Source organism: Apium graveolens, chromosome 9 (assembly GCF_009905375.1).
Source record: "Apium graveolens cultivar Ventura chromosome 9, ASM990537v1, whole genome shotgun sequence".
NCBI lineage: Eukaryota > Viridiplantae > Streptophyta > Magnoliopsida > Apiales > Apiaceae > Apium > Apium graveolens.
Window position 1 is genome coordinate 126720284 of NC_133655.1, and position 27603 is coordinate 126747886.

Genomic DNA, 27603 nt, shown 5'->3' on the forward strand with positions numbered 1-27603 from the left:
CATCCTTCTGCTCATCATCATCCTTGTCTTCCTTCAAATTGTAGTTTGTTATGGGTAACATAGATTCTACATTTTATAGATATCTCCCCAAGATCCTGATCATTTCCTCATCTTCGGGCTTTTTGTTGATTTTGGTTTTTAGATCAGTTTCAAGGGTCATGATCAATCTCAAGTTATTTCTCACACAGTGTTTAGGAACTGTGAAGTGTCTGCAGTTTCTAGTTTGTGAACATATGTAGGCAATCCCCCTGCTTGGATGGAGATAAGCTTCAGGGAAAGCAGCTATCTGAGCATTTCTGAGTTCCTTTAGCAGCTGGGTGTCCTCGGGAATAACTCTGTGTACTTTGTCAATAATTACATCCATCTCAGATGCTCTCAACTTTTGAAGATTGGTGAGAGACACCTGGAGACATCTGTCCAGTCCACAGTCATTTATATTTGCCACTATTCTCTTTTCTAGAAAGTTGTCAACCTTGACTAGCACCACTCTGAGAAAGTTTATATAATTGGCCAAAGCTTTCTTCTATGTAGCATAATTGTTGTGAAGAGACACCTTCAAGACTGTCAGAAGTTCATTAAATTCATTATCTTGACAAGGTTCTTCTACAGCTTTTAAGAGTCTTTCTTTTCCAACATCATGGGTGATTTGAACTGTTGAAGAGCTTTGACCATGCTGAGTTGTAAAGATGACTTCTTTTAACTTGCCAGCATCCTTGGATTGTTGAATCCTAGCTTCTATCTCCCCCTTAGTCTTGGTGACAGGCATGATTAGGGGAGTTGGCAGTTTTGGCCTCACAGCTTCAGGCAGTGCAGGCAATGGAATGTTTAGTTTTCCCATAATGGCTCCCAAGGCAACAGAGTTTTGCATTTGAAGGTGCTTGTAGGAGTCCACCAATTTTTGAATGTCAGCCTGTTGACTCTACACTAGAGTAGTGAGAGCTTGCATCTGAGCTGTGAGATTGTCATTAGAGGTTTGGAGAGTGGAGACGTGTTGTTGAAGTACTTGAATTTGAAGATTTATTGAAGTAGATGCAGGTGGATGAGAGCTTGATGTAGAGATAGCAGTAGATGGTCCAAAAGTAGCTTGCACAAACTTCTGCATTTCATCCATGACCAAAGGTGAAGGAGTGTATCTTGCAGTATGCATTTGATCCAACTTCAACCTTGTGTCATTGGATTTAGTGATGTGATCTTGAACTACTTTGTGCAAGGCTACAAATGATTCTTTGAGCTGATTCACACTTTTATCAATCTCACTAAGATCATACCTTGACATTTGTTCTGAGAAGATTTTGAATTGGTTTTTTTATCTCAGTTTGAGGGGGATGATTTGGTCCATCTTTCCCCTGACCATCTTCATGACTTTGTCCTGATGTCCATTCAATGTGATTTGAAGTGCTTTTCCAAAGTTGTGGAAAGCCTTGATTTGATCTTTATAGACATCACTGATGGCATCATACTCCTCTTGTGGAGTTAGGGATCTGGCATTGCTTCCCATAATTATAATGTACTCTTCCCTGAACTTGGCCAGCACATCATCCATTTCAATGGTAAAGTCCTTATCCAGCCAAGCTGTTAGTGTTTGTGCCCTAGAGACAACACTATGATGTTTTAGTTTAAGACATTAGGATTATTAATGTTTATTTTCTATCGATTATTCTCTTTATAATTTATTAATTCTTAATTTACTGCGATATAAATGTTAGATTAATAAATGTCCTTGGAATATGATATGCAATTCTATATCTCTAAGTACGTGACTTAGAAATGAGATTATGAGAATAGTATCAATATTTCCAAAGGTCCCTAGTCGAGTATTATTATTAAGGGACAATAATAATGCATTAAGATTGGTGTGTTTGTTGACTGATGATCACATCTCATTGATCATAGGTATAGTGATACTAAAGTCAAAAACACAAGCAGATGTTTATGTACATGGTGCTGGACAGACCCAATGTGAGATTCTACATGTCTGTTGTGTCATAAGTAATTCTCACAGTGATAATGATGTAATGGTCCTTAGACCTGAAGTCATTATATTTCTATACGAGAATTAATATACATTGATTACATTAAAAGTTATCCTTGACCGGGTAATGATAAAAGTAGACACTAGGTATATTATGAATCGAATGAGAAATATGAGATGGGATTTAACCCTCCTATTTTATGAGTGATATTATTGGCCTCTTGTGTGAGCTAGACTATGAAATGCGTGGCCACGCTCAAATGTTGATTTGGTATGATAGTCTACTCATTGATCAAGGAAACTTGGATAACTATGATGAGGATGACATATTACATGCCTCTAGTTTAATCTATAATATTTGGTTAAAGGGATTATATTACATTGTACATTATTCACAAAAGGTTTAATCGATCACCGATCCAATTATTATTACTTGGGTAGCAATGATGTATTACTAGATGCCGCTCATTGTTTACGATTTTAAATTAGATTTAAAATTTGTTGTCAACATAATAATAACCTATATGGTCACACACTAAGAATGCTTGAAGGATTATTTAATTTAAATTGGATTTAAATTATATAAAGTAATTCAAATTATTTATAATATTAATTAAGTATGACTTAATTAATTAGATAAATATGATATTCGAATTTACTAATATTAATTATGAAATTTATTTGTTAATTAATTAAGTGAGACTTAATTATAATACAAAAAGGAATTTCGAATTAATAATAACTCCTAATTAGTTAAGAGTTATAATTCATTTTTCTACTCTCTATATAATATCTCTTGTGTGGCTGATTTTGCAAGCAAGACTTTTACTAAAACCCTAGCCACCAAGGGAGAAGATGGAGAGAGCAAGAAGAAACGAGTTAGTGTTAGTACACATTCAATCCGTGAGTTCAAGCATTCGTGTGGATACCGATGGAGTGTAGATCGCGAGAGCGGGATACGTGGTGATTGTACAAGCTTTAGATCTCCATTAGTCAACCAATTGGTAAAGCTTCTTAAGGTAAACAATCTGATCTTTGAATTAAATATATGCTTTTCGCATGGATCCTGCGGTGGGTTTCGAAAATTCGAATTTTTTACATTTTTAATTACTGTTTCTGTTACGTTTATGTGCTTGAAACCCAACACAAGCATCACAGTTGGCATCCTGACCAGCTTCATAAACAATCTTTGCTTGATTTTCTTCAACATCAGCCTAGTAGGTGAGCATGATAGCTTGGTAGTCCTGGTTGGACATGTTTGAAGTGAGTAGTTGTTGGGATATCTGTGCAAGGCCACCAAGTTGATCAACTCTAAGATCTTCAATGGTGGAAGGTTGATGTGTGGTTTTCTGAAGCCACTGGGAGATTAAGTGTTCCTGTTGAGGTTGTGAGGTGGATGGTTGAGAGTCAGAACCACCTGTGACTGAAGTCACCGTTTTACTCACAGAATGCTCTGTGTTTATGATCAGTTATTGTTCCACACTTGTTGTGTGAACCTCCAATTGAAATTGAGGGGATTTGACTGGGTTACTGTCATGTATACCAGTCTCAAACCCTTTTGTATCTTGCACCATACTGTCACCTGAATGTGCTATATTTGCCTCCCTTATGACAGGATCATTGGCAATTGTACTCCTAGCATCAACTGCTAATGCAATTTCTGCTAGGGTTGTGAGGGGAGTTGTTCCTACATGAGGAACCTTCAATTGAATTGGAGAGGATTTAGATAGCTCCCCCTCAGGAGTACTACCCTCAAACCTTACAGTCTGTGAAGACTGATTTGCACATGAAGGTGCATTTAGTATCTCCATGGGGTCTTCAATAAAAACTGATGAATCCCCCATGGCTTTGATGGTGTCATCAAGGTCTACCCTAGCTAGTAGCCTCTCACCATCTGATTGGAGTGTCTGGGTGGTGAGCAAGGTTTCTTGAACCAAGTCACTTGATTTAGCTTGCACTTGAGAAGAGGATTCAAGTGCTGTAGGCAGAGAAGAAATTTGAGAGATTAGAGATTGTTGCTCAGATGTGACTATTGGCAGCTCCCCCTGAATGGATGAGGGAGCTTCAAAAGATATGCCCTCACTGTGTTTGCCATCCTTATTCCTCCTACCATACACTTGAATTGCTTCAGGTGCAGGTTGTGCAGACTCTGTATAAGATGCATTGGGGTGAATGCTCTTTTCAATAAACACACCCTGTTGAGAGGATGTATCTAAAGTCTGTTTAGTCCCCATTTTTACAACTGCATCCTGTTGGGAGGATACATAAGTGGCTTGAGTGGTCAGCTCAGATTTCTTACTCTTCTTTGATCTCTTGACCAAGGGTGACTCAGCTTTAGTTTGATCCTCACCACTCTCGGTTATAACTGCTAAGGTTACCTCATTTCTTTTCTTTTTACTCACCTCATCCTTTTGAGAAGATGAGGTGGTTGGTTTCCTAGCTACTAATGGTTTTGAAGAAATGGTTTCAACTTGGGAAGATCCCTGTGGATGTTCCTGTGTTTGTACTTCCACAGGTTCAGGAATCATAGTTGTGGTAGATTGTACATTGGATCTCATGTTAGGCATTGGGTAAGGGTAAGTCCTAAACCTTTCCAACATGAATGGAGTGGTTTTTAGACTTACATTTACCTTGTTCTTTGTAGTAAGTGAACCAAATATTATTTTGGACACTTTCTTACAATTGCCTATTTTAGTGTTATCTATACAACAAATGTATGTCTGCTACTTTATGATTTAAAGTGGACATAATGAATCTAGGAGAGAAAATTTCCTTACCTCTAGCAGATAGGGGCATGGTCAGCCTGGTTGCAAGTTCTTCCAGGATCAATAGACCGACATTCAAGTATCTTTTGTGGGCTATTGAGTACACCAGCTTCTGCACCGCACTTGAAATATTGTCATACCCTGTCTTCCTGCATGTAAATGCCCTCACCACAGAATCAAACACAAAGGACCATTCATTCCTTAAGTTGGTCATGTTTAGGCTTGGCAAGTTGATTCTTCCACCATAGTTGATGAAGTCCATAAACTCAGTCAGTTCATCAGAAGTGGGCACCTCCACTAAGTTTGCGGTTGGAAGATTCAATGCTATGTTCCTATCTTGCTCATTAAACTCAATTTGTTGGCCTCCAACTGAGCAAGTTACCACCAGAGATACATAATTATCACTCATAATAGTCCTTACCACAGCTATTATCCAAAACTCATACAACACATCTAGGTACAACACTGGGTTAGCAGTTAAAGCTCATGCAAGGTAAGATTCAGACAGAAATTTTATAAACCCCTTGAAACTATTAGGGGCTTGGTTAGCATCAGTAAAAGCTAGGTAGTTTATTCCTTTTTCAGGGATAGTTGCTCTAACAATATTGAGTGCCATTGTTGATTGGTAAGTGTGAATGGGTAAGAAAAATTAGTGAGAAAGAAGTAAAAACGAGAGAGAAATCGGTTTTGGATTGAAATGCTAGGTCACTTGAGATCTTGAAAGTTGTAAGTATGTATATGTATCAAGATGTCTGGGTATTTATAGTAAAAGCAAATGACTTGTCAAGAAGTCAAAAATAAACATTTGGAGTATACATATCGAGAAGTCAATTTAAGAAGTGAAAAACATATCGAGGAGTCATTTTAAATTACTCTTATAGAGAACTAAAAATTGACTTATCGATATGTCAAATAAATACCCAATTTGTCCAAAAATGGACTGAATTAATTCCAACTTTTATTTGAATAAATTCAAAATAAAATTAGAATAAATTTGCCAAAAGTATACTACCAAAATAATTTATTAACTTAAATTATTTCAGTTCTGAGTTATTGATAAGTCTAAAAATTATACTTGTAGAGAACTCTGTGAATTAACATTATTAGAGAACTCTGCAAGGACTTATCGATAAGTCATAATAAAGGTTATCGAGAAGTCACTCGAGAAGTTAGTGAATTGACTTATCGAGAACTCACTCGAGAAATCTTAAAATGACTTATCGATAAGTTAGTTAGACTTATAGAGAACTCAGTTCTCTATATACTTTTGATCAACTTAATTCCACCTTGTGTTAATTTTACATATTAAGGATGTAAATTAACAACTGAGCAGTTTACTTAGAATTTGAAAAATTCCAAGCTAAAATTTTTGTTTTGAAAAATAAATATGCAGAGATTTATGAAATATTTATAATTCATATTTCAGTTAATTTCCAATTAAATCAAATTTATTTTGATTTACTAGAAATTAAGCTGCTGCAAAAAATTAGCTGAGTTCTTTCCTTAGGATGAAGAATTAAGCATTCCAATTTCACCTATAAGTCTGGTGAAAGTTGCTTCATCTAAAGGTTTAGTAAAAATATCAGCTAATTGTTTTCCAGTCAGAACAAAAATGAGCTCAATGGTACCATTTGTAGCATGTTCTCTAATAAAATGGTACCTTACATCAATGTGCTATGTTCTAAAATGATTAACTGGATTAGCCAATATAGATATTGCACTGGTATTGTCACACATGATAGGAATTTTATGCAACACTAGGCCATAATCCATTAGTTGATTTCTAATCCAAAGCACTTGAGCACAACAACTTCCTGCAGCTATGTATTCAGCCTCTGTTGTAGAAGTTGATACAGATTGTTGTTTCTTGCTATACCAGGATACAAGTCTTTGTCCAAGAAATTGACAGCTTCCACGAGTACTCTTCTTGTCAACCCTGCATCTAGCAAAATCTGCATCTGTGTAGCCAACAGCTTCAAAACCAGTTCCCTTAGGATACCATAATCCCAAGTTTGGAGTCCCTTTTAAGTATCTAAAAATCCTCTTTACATCCATCAAATGTGATTCTTTTGGATTGGCTTGAAATCTTGCACATAAACATGTTGCAAACATGATGTCTGGTCTACTTGCAGTTAAGTAAAGCAATGATCCAATCATCCCTCTATAGCTTGAAATGTCTACACTTTTACCCTTTCTATCTTCATCCAACTTTATTGCAGTAGACATAGGTGTAGATGCAGGTGAACAATCAACCATGCCAAACTTTTTCAATAAATCTTTAACATACTTAGATTGGTTGATGAAGATTCCATCACTTCTTTGACTAACTTGAAGTCCAAGAAAGTAACTTAATTCCCCCATCATGCTCATTTCATATTTATTCTGTATAAGCTTGGAGAATCTTTGACAAAGATTTTTATTTATAGAGCCAAAGATGATATCATCCATATAGATCTGAACTAGGATTATATCTTCACCATGTTTCTTGTAAAAGAGAGTCTTGTCTATAGTACCTCTAGTATAACCATGTTTAAGCAGGAATTCTGACAATGTATCATACCAAGCTCTAGGTGCCTACTTTAGTCCATATAGAGCCTTGAGTAGGCTGTACACAAAATCTGGAAATTCTGAATCTTCAAAGCCAGGTGGCTGTTGCACATAAACCTCTTCTTCTAACTCACCATTTAGGAAGGCACTCTTGACATCCATTTGATACACTTTAAAATTTGAATATGCAGCAAATTCTAGAAAAATCCTTATTGCTTCAAGTCTTGCAACTGGAGCAAAAGTTTCATCAAAATCATTTTCTTCTTCTTGTAAGTAGCCTTTTGCAACCAACTTGCCTTGTTTCTGGTAACTATACAATTTTCATCCATCTTGTTCCTGAACACCCATTTTGTTCCAATAATGCTTCTATTCTTTGGTGCAGGAACTAACTTCCAGACTTTGTTTCTTTCAAACTGATTCAGCTCTTCCTGCATGGCAGATATCCAATTAAGATCCATTAGAGCTTCTTCAGTTTTCTTAGGTTCTACTTGAGACAGAAAGCATCCATGTAGGCACTCATTAGCAGTTGTACTTCTAGTTCTCACACAAGCAGTAGGATCACCAATAATTGCTTTTCTAGTGTGACTTATATCCCACTTTCTTGTGTGAGTTTGTTGACTTGTGCCTTCATCATTTTCTTCATTATGGTATGACTGGTAGATCCTTCTTCTCTTTCTCCCCCTGAATTTGTGCTATCAAATTCAGGTGTTTGAGATGAGCTTCCATTCCCATGATTTTCCTGTTCAGTAATCTCTTTATTCAACATCCGTTATGCATTAACTTCATCTTCACCATCAGAATCACTATCAATATTGAGGTTTTCAAATGCAAGGGCTTCAACTTCATTTTCATCAAGGCATTCCAAGCCTGGACACTTGTCATCATCAAAAGTCACATATGTGCTTTCCATAATATTCTTTTGATCAATCACATAGACTTTGTAGGCAGTTCTCTCCAATGAATATCCCAGAAAAATTATTTCAAAAACTTTTGAGTCAAATTTTCCCACATATTTAGAGTTGTCTTTCAAAATGTAACACTTTCTTCCAAACACATGAAGATGCTTTACAGTAGGCTTTCTCTTAGACATGATTGAGTAAGGTGATTTGCTATGAACCTTGTTAATGAGATATCTGTTTTGAGTGTAGCATGCAGTGTTAACAGCCTTTTCCCAGAAACTTGTTGGCAACTTGGCATCTTGCAGCATTGTTCTAGCAGCTTCAACTAATGTTTTGTTCTTTCTTTCAACTACTCCATTTTGTTGAGGTGTTCTAGCTGCTGAGAATTCTTGTACAATGCCTTTATTTTTGCAGAATTCACTCAATGTTGCATTCCTGAATTCTGTTCCATTGTCACTTCTCAATCTTTTTACACAATTGTGATCTTCAGCCTATTTTTATATCTTCTTGATGTGCTTAATTATGATATGTGGAGTCTCATCTTTAGAGTGCATGAACTCTACCCAAGTGTATCTTGAGAAATCATCCACCATCACAAGTGCATATTTGTTTCCTGAAATGATAAGACATTTACTGGTCCAAACAAGTCCATATGAATAAGTTGCAATGGTGCACTTATAGAATTCACAGTTTTTGACTTGTGACTTGATCTCTTCATTTTTCCTTTTTGACAAACTTCAACTTGAGAAAACTCCAGATTATGCATGTCTCTTACTAACTCCTTTTTGACCAAGGTGTTAATTGCCTTGAAATTCAAGTGAGACAATTTTTTATGCTATAGCTTTCTTTGTTCTTCTGATGCCTTGGTGTACAAGCAACAAATTCCATTCTTATTTGTTGAGTACAAGTCTGCAACAAACAAGCTTCCTTTCCTTGCACCTTTCAGAGCAACCTCACCAGTTTTCTTGCTGATAAAAGTGCATTCTTCTTTGTTGAATGAAACTTCAAAGCCTTTATCTGCAAATTGGTTAACACTGAGAAGATTCACTTCAAGACCATCTACCAGTGCTACATCATCAATGACAACATTTTCAGAAACAATCTTGCCATATCCCATTGTGAATCCTTTGTTGTTGTCTCCAAAGGTCACCAAAGGGCCAGCCTTCTCCTCAAACTGTAATAGTAGGGCCTTATCACCTATCATACGTCTGGAACATCCACTATCTATGATCCATATGACCTTCTTCATTTTTCCCTGCACACAATGAGTTTTAAGTGTGTTTAGCAACCCCAGCAGTGTTGGGCACTTTCTTCTTGTTAACTAATTTAGCAGAAGTAAAATGAGTTATTTCAGATAAAATAGAATTCAATGACTGTTGTGCATTTTCCCTATCTGATGTAGGACCAATTTTTGTTTCTTTAAGGTCTACTCTCAGTTTGTGGCAACTCTTCATCACTTTTAAGTTGCAAGGGATGCAATCAAACTTGTAGTAGGGATCATTTGTATCTGCTTCATTGTATTTGCAGGCTCCTTCAGCTGGCTTGCTAACAATCTTTTTACAAAGGTGAGTTAGGTGATTCACAGATCCACATTTTTCACATTTCTTTCTTGGAGCATCTGCAATATAAGCAAACTTATTTCTTTTGTTTATCCCTATTTTCCCATTTCTATTTTTCTTTTTTCTTTCTTGCATCTTCAGTTTTGGTTTCTTTGACAGGTGTCTTGGAACCTTGATTATCCATGAGCTTCTCTTCAGTTTTGAAAGATTGAGTTGCTTCTTCATCTTTGTCTTCATCGGCAATTTCTTGCTTGCTAATCAACTCTTCTTCACTGAAGTTAACTTCACATGCCTTGAACATGGGTGAATCAACCTTTTTCAGGATTGTTGTAATATTTTCATTTATAGTTGCTTTCCCTTTGTCACCTAAATTTTTCTTCTTGCTGTTCAAGGCATCATAATCAAGACCAATAGCAATATTTGCACATGGCTTATTTTTCTCATGGTATTGTCCAATTAACTTAGATGCATTCTTGAAGGACTTCAATTTAACTTCATTATATTCTAGCTTTTCCCCTTAGCACTGCTTCAATTTCACTTGCACACTTGAGCTTGTTCATAAGATATTCATTTTCTTGTGTTACAGCTTCAAGCTCTACCAATAACAATTTAGCTTCTTGTTTCTCACTTTCAAGCTTCTCATTTATTTTTTTCAGGCTGCTAACTTCTTCATTAGCATCAGCCATACTTGTATGAATGTGAAACATTTATGTGCTCATCTTCTCTACAGTTTCCTTATATTGACTCATATTTAAATCAATGGTGGTGAGAGTTGGTACCTGTAATTTTGATGAGGATGACTCTCCTTGCTCCAAGGCCATTAGTGCATAATTTCCAACTTCCTCATCTTCATCATTATCAGAATCATCCCAACTTTTTCCCTCTGTAATATAAGATTTGCTTTGCTGTTTCTTCAGAAGAGCTTCATACTTTGCTTCCAGTTCAAGATAAGCTTTATCTTTCTTTGCTTTCTTGGTTTTCCTGCATTCTGTAGCAAAATGTCCTAGTTCATCACAATTGAAGCACCTTATCTTTGATCTGTCAACAGATCCAGTTTTGTAACCATTTTTGCTATCAGATGTATATTTCCCTTTTCCTTTCCAGCTGCTGTCTTTGTTGAATTTACCCTTGAAGAACCTTGGCTTCTTTACTCTAATGTTAGAGAACTATCTTTCCAGATAGGTCATTGACTGATCAAGCTCATCAAGTTCATCCAAGGTGTAGAACTCATCTTCTTCCAATTCCAGAATGACTTGTTCTTGTGAATCATTTGTTTTTTGCTCACTTGTTGAGGCAACTGGAGTTTGGGATCTTGGCTCATCATTAGAGGTCTGGATTTCATTGACAATTAGAGCACTTGAACCATCTACAACATGCCCTTGACCAGCTCTTAATGATTTTCTTTGATTCATTTCTAATTCATATGTTTTTAAGATTCCATAAAAAACTTCCAGTGTTATCCTGCTTATATCTCTCCCTTCTCTGATTGCAGAAATTTTCTGTTCCAAATGGTCAGGAAGTATAAGCAAAAATTTAAGATTCACTTCTTCAGCTTCATAGTATTTGTCATGGAGCCGCAAGTCATTTATCAGCTTATTGAACCTTTAAAACACATCAGTGATACTTTCTTTTGCATTGGCCATGAAACCCTCATATTGTGAAATCAGTATCCTTCTTTGATTAGATCTAACTTCCTCAGTTCCCTCACAGAGTATTTCAATATTTTCCCAGATCTGCTTGGCAGTGTCACAGTTGACAATGTTGTTGTACATTACATTGTCAAGTGACTCTATCAATATCAGTTGCAAGCCATTATCCAGAGAAACTTTCTCTTTTTCAGGCTCAGTGTACTCAGAAGGGTATTTTGGAGCATAATGAGCTGAAATGACCATATCACCATCTATTAATTCCTCAACTCTAACCATAGGAGTGAAGGGCCCATTTTTGAGAATTTGAATGTATAGTGCATTGGTCATCCTGATAAACAACAACATTTTTTTTCCAAAGAGTGTAGTTAGCTTTGTCAAAAGTAAGAATTTTGATGCTACTGATTTTATGTGTATTCATTCTTCCAAGATCTTGAATCTGTTTATTCAGATTTTGCTCTAATACTACTTGTTAGGTAATGAATTACACATATGGGGGTGAATGTGTTTTTATGTTTTTATGCTTTTCTTGAACTATTTATGGTTGTGAACAAAGTAAATCAAATCTTGTAGTGAAATGTGTTAATGCAGAAATTAAACATGCAATAATAAAGAACACAGATCTTTCAAAACTCACTTAATTTTATATTAAAATTAAGAATGTTTTGCTATAAATTTTATAGGCTCTTTGTTAATAAAGAGCTTAGCTTCTATCTTGCAAGAGTACAAGAGTTCCTGACCTCAATTGTTACATCTAACAAAGGACCAGCGTTAACTTTATAACTCAATTAACTTCTGGTTTACACAGTGTATAATAAGACATGCGTTTTATTTTAGCAAACTGTCACTAATCATTTCCATTTTAGGAAAAGTATATCTTCCATTTCTGGCTTAGCATATCTTTGCATACTGTGTTAACTTTGATCTTCCTTTGTCAGTTAATCTTCACCCTTGATCTTGCACATTCTTCAAGCTGCTTTTGTAGACTTGTCAATCCAGCTAGTTGGATTGTTTGTTGATTGTTAATCTTGGATATTGAACTGGTCTGCAACTTGTACTTTGAGATTTTACCTCGAGATCTCCAATTAGGCATATAGAGATCTTGACATCTCGATAAGTATATTGGCTTATCGAGATCTCTAATACTCCATAGTTGATTTGACTCGTAGAGGTATCTGAGTTCTCTATAAGAGAATTTGGCTTATCGAGATCTCTAATCTTCATATCTTCACTTTGACTTATCGATATCTTTGAGTTCTCAAGTGATATATTGACTTGTCGCTAACTCAGAGTTCTCTAGTGAACTTTGGCTTATCGATATCTCTGAGTTCTCTAGTGAAATTTGATTTATCGATAACTCAGAGTTCTCTTATGAATGTTGACTTATTGATAACTCTGAGTTTGCTAGTGAAGAATTGACTTGTCGATATCTTCAATCTTCATGTCTTCAATTTGGCTTGTCGATATCTCTGAGTTCTCTAGTATCTTTTTTGAGTTCTCTATAAGTCATTTGGAGTTCTCGAGTGACTTCTCTATAACACTAAATCTGTGACTTGTAGAGATCTTGACTTAGAATATTTTTCTCAAAACAGATTTATTCAACTCCAAGATTCTTCATAATTCTTCTGAGACATGATCTTCTTGATCTTCTTTCAGATAGAATTCTTAGGCTTGACACTGTTTACAGAAAAAGACTCCAGTCTGTTCCTTTAACATTTTTACAGACTTTAAATGTTATAAGTATAAAATACAAACTAAGATTACAATACAACTTATTTAGGGTTGTCAATTTGACTTAGTCTTGTTAAAGTACAGGCATGTCTTGTACAACAATCTCCCCCAATTTGTGAGAAGATTTCTTAACATAAATTCATGCCTGTTAACAAGACTAACCCCAAGTTAAGATGAAAAATAGAGTAATTACATGAAAATTGACACAATTATAACTTTTATACATTAGAAGATTTACAAAGTCTAAGTAGTTACAAGCATCAGGTAAAGACTATTTTTGCTTTTGTTTCTTCTTTAAGGATATCCCTTAACTGGACAAGAATTTCAAGTTCTTCTACAATAGGTGTCCCACTTAGAGCTTCTACTAGTTTGATCCTGTCTGCCTTTGGATAACCACTGTCTAGTAAATCAATTCTAAATCTAGAGAATTTGCCAGCTTTGATGTTTAGAAACTTTCCATCTTTTGAAATTCTGCTCATTCCTTTAGCCTTGAGTTCTTCTGATCTTTTCATGAACATTTCAATCTCTTCATCATACTTTCTTTTTATTTCCTCATATTCAGCCTCATTTCTTTTTCTTCTTTCTTCCCTTTCGATCAACCACTCAGCCAAAACTGATCTTCATGCCCTTGTAGCAGTATCCTTGTCTTTTAGCAAACTTATCACTCTCTTGATTTCTGTGGGAGAGTGAGAATACATTAAAGCACAGCCAAGGAAAGTGAAGGACCCATCTGCATAATAAATTCTGACTTCCTTTAAAGATACAACCGAAACTCTAACTATTTCCTCAACTAGTTATTGAAAATAATCTTCATCTGAGATGCACCAATTCAAGGGTAGAAAGTCATTTTGCTTGAAACAATTCGAGAGAGCCATTTCAGTGATTTCTACTTTTTCTATAGGCTTGACTTTTCTAGGTTTCTTCCCAACAGATTTGAAATTGATTTTGAGTGAAGGCTTGACTAAAGGTAAGGTAGTGATTTTCTTGAGACAGGTTTGGTTTGAGGTGATTGGAGTTTTAAGAAAGGTGTTTGCAGTTTGTTTGTATAGAAACTTTAGCTTAGAGGTTAGAGAAGGTTTGACGATTGAGGTTGTTGACTTTGAAGGTTAAGCTAAAGGTTGAGCTAGAGTTGTTTGTATTTTTAGGGATTGTTGTGGTTCTGAGCCATCATAATTCTTCTTGCTTCTTCTCTCACCTCTCCTCTTACTTTCAACATCCTTCTTTTCATCCTCCTTCTTCTCTCCACCCTTGCTTCCAGCTACCGTACTGGATTGACTTGAATTTGAGCCAGAAGGTTTTTGATTGTCATCATTTTGCTCATCATCATCCTTGTCTTCCTTCAAATTATAGTCTGCTGTGGGCAAATTTTTTAAAAATTATTCCCCATAATTATTATTTCTGGGCCTAATTATTTTAATTAAGACACACCTTAATTGATTTTGGGGTATTTATTTTTCTAAAAATATAAATATCTGAATTTTATTTATTATTTTCATAATTATAAAAAAAATAAGAAGATAGAAAACAGATTTTGGGGGTATAATCTTGTTCTTCATCTTGTATCTATGATTTTGAGAGCGTTTCTGATCTATTCTTGAAGCTTAAATAACTGATTCGAAGCCCTTTTCCATCATCTTTCTGTTGATACCAAAATCTACGAATAAAGTTGGGTAAATTAAAAAATCAACATGTTCTTCATTGACTCGAATTGGATTCATGAATTGTGAGGGTTCTTGTTTTATCTTGATATTATGTATAGCTTCATCATGGTCTAAATACTCGAATTATATTAATTGTGTGGTCGTTCTATTGCGTGATTGTTAAGGTCGAGTTCCTCGACTTAGAGTTATCATATTTTCAAATTTTTCAGCCTTCTTGATGATTGTTTGATAACTTGATTGTTGGTATTAGATTATATGAAGTCCAAGCTTCATTTTAGTATATAATTTGTAGTGGTTTGATTAAGTTTTGAACAAAGTCAAATTTTGCCCTGCTTTTAGAATTCGAATTAGGTTCTTGTTTTTTATTCTAGGTTTATATGGTTAGGATTAATATATAGTGCGTGATTCGTTCATCATTTTAATATATAGTTCATTGAATTTGGATTATGAATTGGTTCCGTTCGATCTTGGCCAGAAACCTTAATCTCCGCTCAGTGTTCATGGTATTTCCTTGCCGGAATAACGAACCATAGTTCGTTTGTAATGGTTTTTGGTGCGTCTGATTATCAGGATTGGTTTGGAATCAATTAGGACTATAAACTGAGCTTGGCCGTGTGTTTTTGGCCAGGAAAAACCGTTGCCGAAATACGGCAAAAGTCACTAGATTCTGCTCAACCCTGTTTCCGGTTGGCTTCGACCCGACTCGAAAGCGGGTTCTCAGGACCCGTTTTTGTGTTTAATCCAACCCGCTTTTGATCTCAAAATTAGCAAGTTGATTTCCTGAAATTTGTTTATGAATTTTCCTTTTTAAAAATTATTCAAAATTTATTTTCTATTTTCAAAAATCATTTTTTTAATTCCCAAAATTTAGTTAGTTAAATATTTAATTAACTAAATTATTTTAAATTCCATAAATTATTTTCTTTTATTATTTCAAAAATCAGAATTTGATTTAATTACTTATAATTTATTTAAAGTAATTATTTATAGATTTAATTAATTGATTTATTCATTTAATCAATTAATTTTATTTATAAATAGTTAAATAAAATATAATTATTTATAATTAATTCAAATAATTCCTAAAAATTATTTTGAGCCTTTAAAAATTATATTTGAGTATTTAATAATCAATTAATGTCATTATTAATTGATTTATTCATATTTTACTCAAAATAAATAGACCGTTCATCCGTTTAATACGAAACGAAAGCGTCTAGACTCAGAAAAATTATGCTTCCAATATAAATATTTTCGAGACCTAAATTCTTTTGTATCTAAAGGTCGTTTATTTTGCGAGTCGTTCTGAGTCGATATCTGATCCTTAAATACTATTTTTGACCCGATTTCAATTCTAAAAGTACTGAGTCCTATCTTTTGATGATTTGACTTATGTGTTACTTGAATTATGTGTTTATATGTTATATAAATAACATGATTACATGCTATATGAACCGCATGCTATCTGTTTACAGTTTTCAATGCCATGATTAGTTAAAAACGATCGGGTAGAAGTCGAGACGTATAGTTACGTCGATTGAGTTTGTTTCTGTTAATTGAAATAGTACTTTTTTTATAGAATCGACTAGCAAGGAGCGCAGTCAGGTGTTAGACTGAGTTGTTCGCCTGCAGTTATAGGCCGTGGTTATAGTGAAAAGTTATTGAGCATACTAGGCAAGTTTTCTATACTATTTTAATTTCAGAATATTTTATCGCTTTACATATCAGATTGTTTAATTATAATCATGCAAGTATTCTCGAACCTCCTTGTGATATATTGCAAGTATTTCCTATTCTAAGTTCAGAATAGTAAAACGTTTTATATTTTGCTGAAATAATCTTCAATTTGATAGATAGTGAATAACTATACTATCCAGATATACTCTATACAGTGGAACTTTGAGATGAGATTAGCGAATAACTAATTGTTCTAGTTATCTCGCCATCAGTTGATCAGTTGATGCGGTTACTCCGGACCCTGTGAAAAAAGGGAAGGGGGTTACTTGGGGACATCGATTGATTCGATTCCTTTATGAAACATATTTTGATTGGATGAATGCGTAAGTGATCGGGACGGACGGTCCAGCGGAGGGTCAAGTATTATATGAAATAGTTATAATACAACTTATGCCTCAGGCATATATGTTGCCTTTTTATTTGAGTACTCGTGTTATGGGACATATTTCTACGAACCATGATCCAGTGCTATCACACGGGCTGATCAACATGTGATAGTACGTCCGTCGGTGAAAGATTCCAATCTAAAAATTATCGCTAACTATTTATAGCCTGTTTAGCTTTTATTGTTGTTCAAATATTATTGTTGTTCAAATATTATTGTTTATCTTCTGTTCATCAGTTATTATTATAATGCGGTTTATCATTTCAAGCATGCATTTTGTACTGCTTGCTGAGCATTTCTTTCGCTCATACTTGTTTTTTATTCTGATCTTTCAGCTAAGCCAGAGCAGACCTGAGTCCCAACTAGAATTAGGAGTCGTGTGCTTGTAAATAGTTTTGGTGTGCTTTCTAGATAGTCTGTCTTGAGACGAACGATTAGTCTAGTGGTTTGTAATAAAAACTGAATAATTTGTAAAACTAATTAGACTTATGGGTTGTAATAATATCTGGTTTGTAGAAGTGCCTGTTTCATACTATAACCCGTGATCGATCCAGTTGCATGCAAGGAGTCATCTTTATTATTTTATTCCGATGTACATATTTTAGTATTGTTTGTCAGTTAGTAACTCCCAAATCCAGACCTCAGATTTGAGGGCGTTACAGAAACCATCTAGACCGATCGAAACAAAACGATCCAACCGAAACTCTAGGTGGGTTTACTGATTTATAATTGAATTTAAGGTTGGCGAGTCTTTTAAATTTGGTTTATATTATATAAAAATCGAATAATTTTAGTTCAGTTTTATCAAAATAATTGACTGAACAAACAAAATAAAAAATATATTGTACCATTATTTTAAATAAATTGAAGAGAAAATATAATTATGATTTTTATATAAAAATTTAATAAATTTTAGATAACTTTTATGTTTGGTTTAAATTATTAAAGACATCATCTATTTATTTCGAGATATAGTGGTTAATTTTGTGTTTATTGTGTACCAAAATTAAAAATAATATTTTTCTTACGTTTATTAGGTTTAAAGATATGATAATATTATAGAGATATATATGTAACTCAAGGGATTAGATCATGAATAAACAGGATAAATCTATATCTATCTATTTATTATACTGATTACTTTTATCGAACAACGTTTCAATGAATCCAATAATTTTCGAAATAATCTCTAGTTATTTTTTTTGATAAATATAATTTATATATTTAAAAATTAGTATTTATCCTAAAAAAATTCAGAATGAATAAAAATGAAACCAGGGACTTAATAGAAAATAAAATCTTAAACATTTAAACTATCAAATCGTGCTCTATCTCTATCTATTTTTTTAAATAAGTAAAGATCATACCAGTATCTTATCCATTGATAAGGTCTGATGCGTATGCCCTATCCCAGTAATCCAATATTTTTGAACTTTTACAAACATTCACAGCGATATTTTTGAAATTTTACTACATTCATCACCTTTACCTTTAAACTCACAACCCCAGCCAAAAATCACAAGCCATTATATCAATTTTATTAAAATTTTGTTATTTACATCAGATAGATTATAATATTTTATTATCATAAAAAAAATTATAAATTTATAGAAGTTGAAGAAAAATTTAAAAAAAATTGATTTAAAAATGACACATAAATGTATATATCAGGCTTCGAGAATAATTATCTTATAGTAGATAGAATTTAATATTTTATGGAAAGAAACAAGTAATTTATTAATTTAAAATATTTAAAAGAAAAGTATATATTTGGAGTATAAATAATTAAATAAAAATAAATTTAATTTATTAGGTTTCGAGTGTTTGATTTCATTTGGACTTTCTCTCTTGAGTTCTAGATATCGGATTTTGACGATTTTACTTTTCACTCATGCGAAATTTACAGAAAATTATTTGATTCATTGATGGTTTTAAATTAATGTACAATTAAAAGTATGCATAGATTGACAACAAAAGTAGATTACCACTTTTACATTAGAAGTTTAGTTAAATTTATGATACCTCTTATATTTGGTTTAAATAATTAAATACAAAATGTTTCTTTATTAAATTTAATCTGGCCAACTCTCGTGTATTTATTTCGAGATCTTGTAATCCTTATCGTATTTTTGTATGCTATATCAAAATTTTGGATAAAATTCTTTTCGGATATAATAGGTAATATTGTATAGATATACATGACTAAAGGATTAGATAGAGAATAAACAAGATTAAGACAAAGACAAAGAGTAGTGCTAGGTTATCAAAAATCTTCCCCAAATATTTTGATGTGGTTATCATGTGGGCGTTAAGAATATTGTTATCTATTGTGTAACATATAAGCATTTGTGGAAATTTTGGAGAACATAATATTTCTCTAATAGAAATTCATATTTTATGGAAGTATTATTCAAATCATATATATTAGATCGAAATTTTTTCATTATAATAATCCATATCTGATAGGGCATAGCAGACCCGGGTATGCTTCAACTTGGACTAAATGGAGGAAGGCTCAACCAACATGCTAAGACCCCCCTCTCCCAGGCCAATCAAACATAGGAGCCCAGGCCCGGGCCTATCCTACTTCCCGGATCCGGATCCGCCTGCATACCCGGGTCCGGATCAGGGCTAAAACCACAGTGAGGGAGGTCCCATCAAGCACATGCACATCCCGCAACCCGCCAAGCAAAGGTACGTGGGCACGTGACTATGACAGCTATGAACAACCAGCGCACTAGACAAGCACTGCGCGTGTCAGAGGCCGTTTGGACACTCTGGAGGTGGTCCTCCCCTGGACACGTGTAAACAATCCACCCAAGCCAGGCGCCCTCTGGTCCCAGACATCCAACGGCCCAGATTTAGAGGTAACTACCCCTAAACCCTACCTTGGGGCTATATATACCCCCAAGACTGAAGGGTTTAGGGGTTGGAAAATATTTTTTACTCTTACACTCATAACCTAATGATCCGGACCACCAATGCAAGTCCAACCCGGAAAAACATCAACGATCCGGATCATGCTGACTACAATACACAAAAGCAAACCACCGTGGACCCGGATCTTGATGGCGAATACCCAGATCCGGATCCATACCAACAAAAAACTTAAGTCATATAATTCTAACCAAAAACCTACCCTCGACCCGGATCCAAACAAAAACCCTAACCCACAAACAGTTAACCCAAGAATCAAACAGCAAAATCCACACATTTCACATATACATACAATTGTATTCTATCAAGAACGCGAAGAACAGACCTAAAAACCTCAGAAAAATCAAACACCCAAACCCAATTTTTCGTGTGAAACACATAGCAAAGTGCCCAAAACCTACAGATCTAAAAATACAAAGCCACAAACAGTTATATTCACCACAAAACCATTAATCCACAGATAGAAAAGCGAACTCGAGGCATGCAAGAACTTAAAGGAAAAATGCAATAAATCGAAAAGAAAAACACAAGGAAGCTTACAAATTGCAGACGGACGAGGCAACAGCGAATCAACGGTGGAAGAAAGTAGCCAACAACGCAAACCTTCGAAGAAAATTGAGAAAAGAGAAAGAAAGAAACGGCTGTTCGTCTTTGGGAGAGAATAAAAAATAAAATAAAGGAGAGGCTCAGCCTTTTATAGGCAAAAGAAGAGATAACCAGTCCCTGCCACGTGGCAGATCAGGGTTGGAAGAAAAAGCAGTTACAAAAAAAAAAAAACATATATATGTGTAATTACACACATATAAATGCGAATTAAACCCCATAATCATTATGGGGCGGATTTCTAGGAGGACAACTGTCGAATTTCAAATTTATGGGGGGAAATTAAACAAAAAACGTTACAAATTCCAAAAAATTCACAGGACCTAAAGCTTCCTACCCGGATCATATAAGCCTACACAGGAACATATCAATCTGGATTGGTATCCATTGCACCAGATCCGGATTGTGGGGCAACCAGGATCAGAAATTTTTCTGAAGCAACTATTCCACCTTAATCCGGATTGGTATCCATTACACCAGATCCGGATTGGGAGGCAACCAGGAGCATAAATTTTTCCTAAGCAACCACTATACCTTAATCCGGATTGGTATCCATTTCACCAGATCCGGATTGGGGGGCAACCAGGGGCAGAAATTTTTCTGAATCAACTATTCTACCTTAATCCGGACTGGCATCTACCTCACCAGATCCGGATTGGGGGGCAACCAGGGGCAGAAATTTTCCTAAGCAACCACTCTACCTTAATCCGGATTGGTATCCATTTCACCAGATCCGGATTGGATAAAATTTTTCTTAATCAACTATTATACTTTAATCCGGATTGATATCCATTACACCAGATCCGGATTGGGGGGCAGAAACTTTTCTCTAAGCCAAATATGCGATCATACTCTACTCCCTCATCCAGAAAATCTGCATAAGGGAGTGGGGGGCTAATGATAGGGCATAGCAGACCCGGGTATGCTTCAACTTGGACTAAATGGAGGAAGGCTCAACCAACATGCTAAGACCCCCCTCTCCCAGGCCAATCAAACATAGGAGCCCAGGCCCGGGCCTATCCTACTTCCCGGATCCGGATCCGCCTGCATACCCGGGTCCGGATCAGGGCTAAAACCACAGTGAGGGAGGTCCCATCAAGCACATGCACATCCCGCAACCCGCCAAGCAAAGGTACGTGGGCACGTGACTATGACAGCTATGAACAACCAGCGCACTAGACAAGCACTGCGCGTGTCAGAGGCCGTTTGGACACTCTGGAGGTGGTCCTCCCCTGGACACGTGTAAACAATCCACCCAAGCCAGGCGTCCTCTGGTCCCAGACATCCAACGGCCCAGATTTAGAGGTAACTACCCCTAAACCCTACCTTGGGGCTATATATACCCCCAAGACTGAAGGGTTTAGGGGTTGGAAAATATTTTTACTCTTGCACTCACACACTCTCATACACTCAAAAACACACAGCAGCCATCAAATATAAACACACATACACAGCAGCCTCTAAGTTACAAAAACATATATACCTTCATCTTCTCCAAAGCCTCTTCTTATTCTCACACCGGAGGCGCCGTGGGAGCCAAACCCCCCTTCCGGTGTTGTTTTGCAGGTGCCCAACCTGCAGCTACACCTCTCTCACGCGCACAAGGTCCAGGAACGCCGACGACGGAGCCGCCCGCTCACCGGAGTTATCAATATCTATTTAAATTAGTAAGAATTGGAGGATTGGATCAAATATCTGATCCATGGATAAGCTGGCTTGGGGCTTACTGTGCCCTATCTTCCTGATCCAGTGTTTTTCAACTTTTAGGTACATTCACAAAAACTATATAAAGCACCTACAAGGCTACAACAAAGTCACAAATCCAAGCAAATATTACAAGCCATTACAAGACACACACCATCCCCCAGTATATATTTTAGCTCGATCCTCTACCGCATCTTATTCTTTCCTTGAATCATGTGGCAACTGCAACTACTATTCCTCCTATTAGCCAACCTCTCACTCCACCCTGCTGCTGCCATCACTGGTGGCAAGTGGGATCTTTTACAATCAAGCATTGGCATCTCAGCCATGCACATGCAGCTCCTAAACAACAACCGTGTCATAATGTTCGACCGTACTGATTTTGGAATGTCTAACATCTCACTGCCTAATAACAAGTGTCGAATCGACCTAAACGATACTGCTCTCCAAATTGACTGCACTGCGCATTCAGTAGAATATGACATCAAGAAGAACGTAGTACGTCCATTAATGGTACTCACTGATACCTGGTGTTCTTCTGGAGCTGTCATGCCCGATGGCAGATTGGTCCAGACAGGTGGAGATAATGATGGAGATTTTGCTGTTAGAACTTTCAGGCCATGCAATAATGATACATGTGACTGGGAAGAAATCAAATACGGATTAATTAAGAGAAGATGGTATGCCACAAATCATATCTTGCCTGACGGCCGTCAAATTATAATCGGGGGCGACGGCCAGTTTAATTATGAGTTTTACCCCAAGACTGGGGGAACTCAATCATATAACTTGCCATTTTTAGAGCAAACTTTTAATGAACACCGGAATGAAAATAATTTGTACCCGTTTGTTTTCTTAAATGTTGACGGGAATTTATTTATTTTCGCGAATAATAAATCCATACTATTTGATTATGCTAAGAATGTGGTGGTGAGGACCTACCCAGACATTCCAGGCGGCGATCCTAGGAATTATCCGAGCACCGGCTCTGCTATTCTTCTACCTCTTAAAAATTTACAAGACGATAAAACTGAAGCTCAAGTTTTAGTTTGTGGTGGGGCACCAAAAGATGGATTCAGGAGCGCTAAAAAAGGCAATTTTTTACAAGCATTGGATACTTGCGGGAGAATTAAAATTACCGACCAGACACCGCAATGGGTGATGGAAAAAATGCCAATGCCCAGGGTGATAGGTGACATGTTGTTGCTTCCTAATGCTAATGTATTAATCATTAATGGTTGTTCAAAAGGTACTGCTGGATGGGAGCTTGGTCGGGAGCCTGCTTTGAGTCCAGTTTTGTACAAACCAGATGGTGCAGTCGGGTCAAGATTCGAGACGCAAAACCCAAGTAGCATCCCAAGAATGTACCACTCAACAGCAGTTTTGCTAAGTGATGGCCGTGTTTTAGTTGGGGGAAGCAATCCTCATAAGTCTTATAATTTTACCGGAGTTTTGTTCCCTACAGAGTTGAGTTTGCAATCATTTTCGCCTGCGTATCTGGATCCTGGTTCAGCTAATTTACGTCCAACTATCGTTTCACCTGCTACTCAAACGAAGATCGAGTATGGACAGCAAATAGCGATTCGTTTTACAGTCCCGGGTAGAGTGAACACAGATTTGGTGAGGGTCACAATGGTTGCACCAGCGTTTAACACACACTCATTTTCTATGAGCCAAAGATTGTTAGTGCTTGGGAGCGGGAACGCCACAAAGGTAGATGGATGGAATTATGAAATACGGGTTACGACTCCTGGGTCAGGGAATCTAGCACCATCTGGTTTTTATATGTTGTTTGTGGTTCACCAGGACATCCCTAGCGAAGCAATCTGGGTCCAAATTCAGTAATAATCTACCTGCTGCCCTGGAGCATGGACTAGCTAGTCTCCTACAATAAATACATTTATATTATATATATTCTGCTGATATATAGTGATATTGTGTGATGAATGAGATGTTCCTTTTTAAGGGATCACCTCTGGATTAATAAACATGTATTTACGTATTTCTATGAATAAATGTCACACCAAATTCAGTCATTTATGGTGTTTGAAACACCAGTACATGAATGTTTAATTATAATATATACACACAGTCACGGCTAAATTTTTGTTGATATTTGAATACACTGGTCCAACAAAATCAGCTTTTGTTCAAGTTAACAAAAGTATACCGAACAGACACAAGATTGTAACTATCGACTCCCAAGTCTCGACATGTTGACGAAAGCAGACTATTCAGAGGCTTTTACCCCTTCCTAGTCAAATAATAGTGATTGCTTGCATTACACTTGGTTACCTCTTGGCAAAAAAAAAAACTAGGTTACTCAGCTTCCTCTCTTTTTTTTTATAAAAAAAAATACTCTTTTTAAGTATGATTACTCCAATAATTATATAATGAAATTATATTATTTATTATCAATAATTAATTTTATAATATAATGAAATTCAATTTATATATTTTCCAAATTTGACCTTGTAAATATTAAAATGATAGCTTTGACTTGAAAAAAAAGTTAAGTTAAAATTATCATGTTAGAGAAATTTTAGGAGACTTATAATTTTTTAATTTGAGTTAAGAATACAAATTTATAGAAAATAAGGTAATTACCATTTGACTCCATAATAAAGTGTTTTTAAAAAATATATAATGTGGTACAAAAAATTTAGGAGAATAATAAGATGATAATTTGATTTAAGATTAAATTTTACTAATTATGGTAAAAAGAGTAGAAAAATAATAAGATGGTAATTATTTGAGTTGAAAGGAAAATTTGGGGAAATATGAGTTAATTGAAATTTTAAATATATTTAATAATTCAAAAAAATAATAATAATATAATAAATCGAAACGAGAACTGGCATATTTTGTAAGTATATATTAATTGATTGATCGGTTGGAATTTTGAATGAGTTCTTTCCGGAAAACATTTAAATTTCATCTCCTAAAATTTACATTATATATATTTGGCCACATATACGTGGTTTTGCTTTTAGACCAACAAGATATTTTTTTTTTGCAAATAAGGCTTATAGCCTTACAAAGCCGTATTTGTTCTCATAAATTCTCGGGGTGAGCGAGAATTGAACCCAGTATCTTGGACAACTGAGGATAAACTCTTAAACAATTGAGCAATTCAACCGGATATTAGTTAAACTGAAGTAGCTATTTTAATGCTATGAGGAATGTTTTTGCTTCATTATGGAGACCTAAAGAAGGAATGGAGGTACATGATCTGGGGGGTCAGAGATATTCAATCGTGTTCTATGATGTTTTGGATATGCAAAAGGTGTTGGAGGGTGGTCCATAGACGTTCGAACAAAGTTTATTAGTTTACCATAAGATGGAAGAGAATGAAGATCCTCAACTAGTTAACTTGCAGAACGCTGATACATGGGTCCAAGTACATGATCTTCCGTGAGGAATGTAGTCGGAGAATATTCTTGCAAATATTGGAAATTTTGTGGGAAAGGTAGTGAAGTTGGACCCTGCCAATCTGAATGGAGGAGGGAAACAGTATACGCTTATAAGAATAATTATGGATATAAATAAGCCAATTAAGAGGCGTATGAAAATAAAGAGAGAGGGAGGAGATTGGAGTTGGGTGAATTTTAAATATGAGCGATTAAGTACGTTTTGTTTCGTGTGTGGCTTAATGGGGCATTTTGAAAGGATTGTGGCCTAGTATATGCAAATCCAGAGAAAGAAATTGTTCGTGCTTATGGAGTATGGCTGCGGCGTCTACAAGAAACTCAAGTAATCAGAATGTGGGGGCAAAGTGGTTGCGAAACGGGACTGAAAGTAGTAAAGTGGGGGAAGCAGAAGTGAAAAAATCTGAGGCGGAGACCACCGTACGTGGCGGAGACAGGGTTGAGGCACGGTTCATGGAGGTAGATGGCAAATTAGCCGAGATTGGTGGAGATACAGGTGGGATTAGGATTGTGCAGCAAAATCAGGAGAGCGAGAATCAAGATAATTATGTTTTAAATGATAAAGTTGATAACACGGAAGGGAATAAGTTTGAAAAAGAAATAGTTATGATTGATCCAAAAAGAAGGCGGGTTAATGATGAGGTTAGTACGGGGGGAAATACAAGCATCATAACAAATAGGCTTAGCCTGGAACATGGGCCAAAAAATGTAATAGGGGCGGGACCTGTGGAGCAGGCCCGCCCAATGCAATGAGTGTCTTGGCTTGGAACTGTCGTGGGCTGGGCTCCCCACGGACAGTTCGATTTCTAGATGAAATCATAAAACAAAGTGAGCCCAGTTTTATATTTCTTTTAGAAACTCTAACTAAGAAAAATAAAGTGGAAGTCATATGTAAAAAAATAAATTATGCGGGTTGTTCCGTAGTTGGTGTTGTAGGTCATAAGGGGGGGTTTTGCCCTCTTTTGGAAGAATGAGGGTGGTTGTACTATCCTGGAAACAAATAAGCACTTTATTGATTTTGAAGTTGAGCATGATCAGGTGGGGCGATGGAGGTTCACTGGTTTCTACGGATGCCCAGAAAGAAGAAGACGTCATAAATCGTGGAATTTGATTCGGTATTTAGCAGGTAAATCAGAGTTGCCATGGTGTATAATCGGCGATTTTAATGATTTACTTTTTGCAGATGAAAAGAGCGGAGGCAGAGCTCATTCCCGTAGTTGCGTGACAGGTTTTAGGGAGGTAATCAGAGAAAGTGGGTTGATGGACCTTGGGTTTGTAGGAGATAAATTTACATGGGAAAAGTCTCGCGGAACAACTAATTGGGTCCAGGAACGGCTGGATCGTGGTTTTGCTAATTATCACTGGAGAGAGTTGTTTCCCTTAGCTGAAGTTCGAATTGGTGAAGTTACCACATCTGACCATGTGCCTTTATATTTAACTCTGAATACGAAGGTTTATGTGCCCAAGAAAAAAAGATTTAGGTTTGAAAATGTATGGATAAAAGAGCAGGAGTGTCTAAATGTCGTGAAAAACAGTTGGGAATATACGGAAGGGAAGGGAATTCTAGACAAAATTGGAAACTGCTGTCTTAAGCTTGAGGAATGGGGAGGAGGGAAAAATCAGGTGGACAAGAGAAGATTGAGGGAGTGTCGGGAAACTATGCGAAAGTGTAGAGCTAGAAGAGATGCAGCTGGTATTTAAAGTTATAATGATGCTCGTTGGGAATTCTTGAATCTTTTGGAAAAAAAGGAGGTGTATTGAAAACAGCGAGCCAAGGTTTTTTGGTTGCAAAATGGTGATCAAAACACCAGATTTTTTCATAAATATGCATCAGCTCGGCGAACTGAAAAAGAGTTCAAATGTATTCAGAATGAGGAGGAGTATGGATGGAGACGGAGGATGAGATTCAAGGTACAATAATTAGTTATTTCTCGAACCTGTTTAAATCTTCATGTGCACAGGGGAAGTTATCAGATCGAGAGACCGTTGATCGAATTACAGCGGAGGAAAATGATGTTTTAGTGGAAGA

At 36.0% G+C, this 27603-nt stretch overlaps 1 protein-coding gene across 1 annotated transcript; it reads left to right on the forward strand.

Annotated features, from left to right (window-relative positions):
* Window positions 1-22327: 22327 nt before the first annotated feature.
* LOC141687276 (aldehyde oxidase GLOX-like) lies at window positions 22328-23991 on the forward strand. Its single transcript, XM_074492486.1, has one exon. The coding sequence runs from the start codon at window positions 22360-22362 to the stop codon at window positions 23989-23991; it is 1632 nt and encodes a 543-aa protein (XP_074348587.1). The 5' UTR covers window positions 22328-22359.
* Window positions 23992-27603: the final 3612 nt, after the last annotated feature.

Coding starts and splice junctions, on each gene's coding strand:
- LOC141687276 (XM_074492486.1), top strand. CDS start 22,360: ATGTGGCAACTGCAACTACTATTCCTCCTATTAGCCAACCTCTCACTC.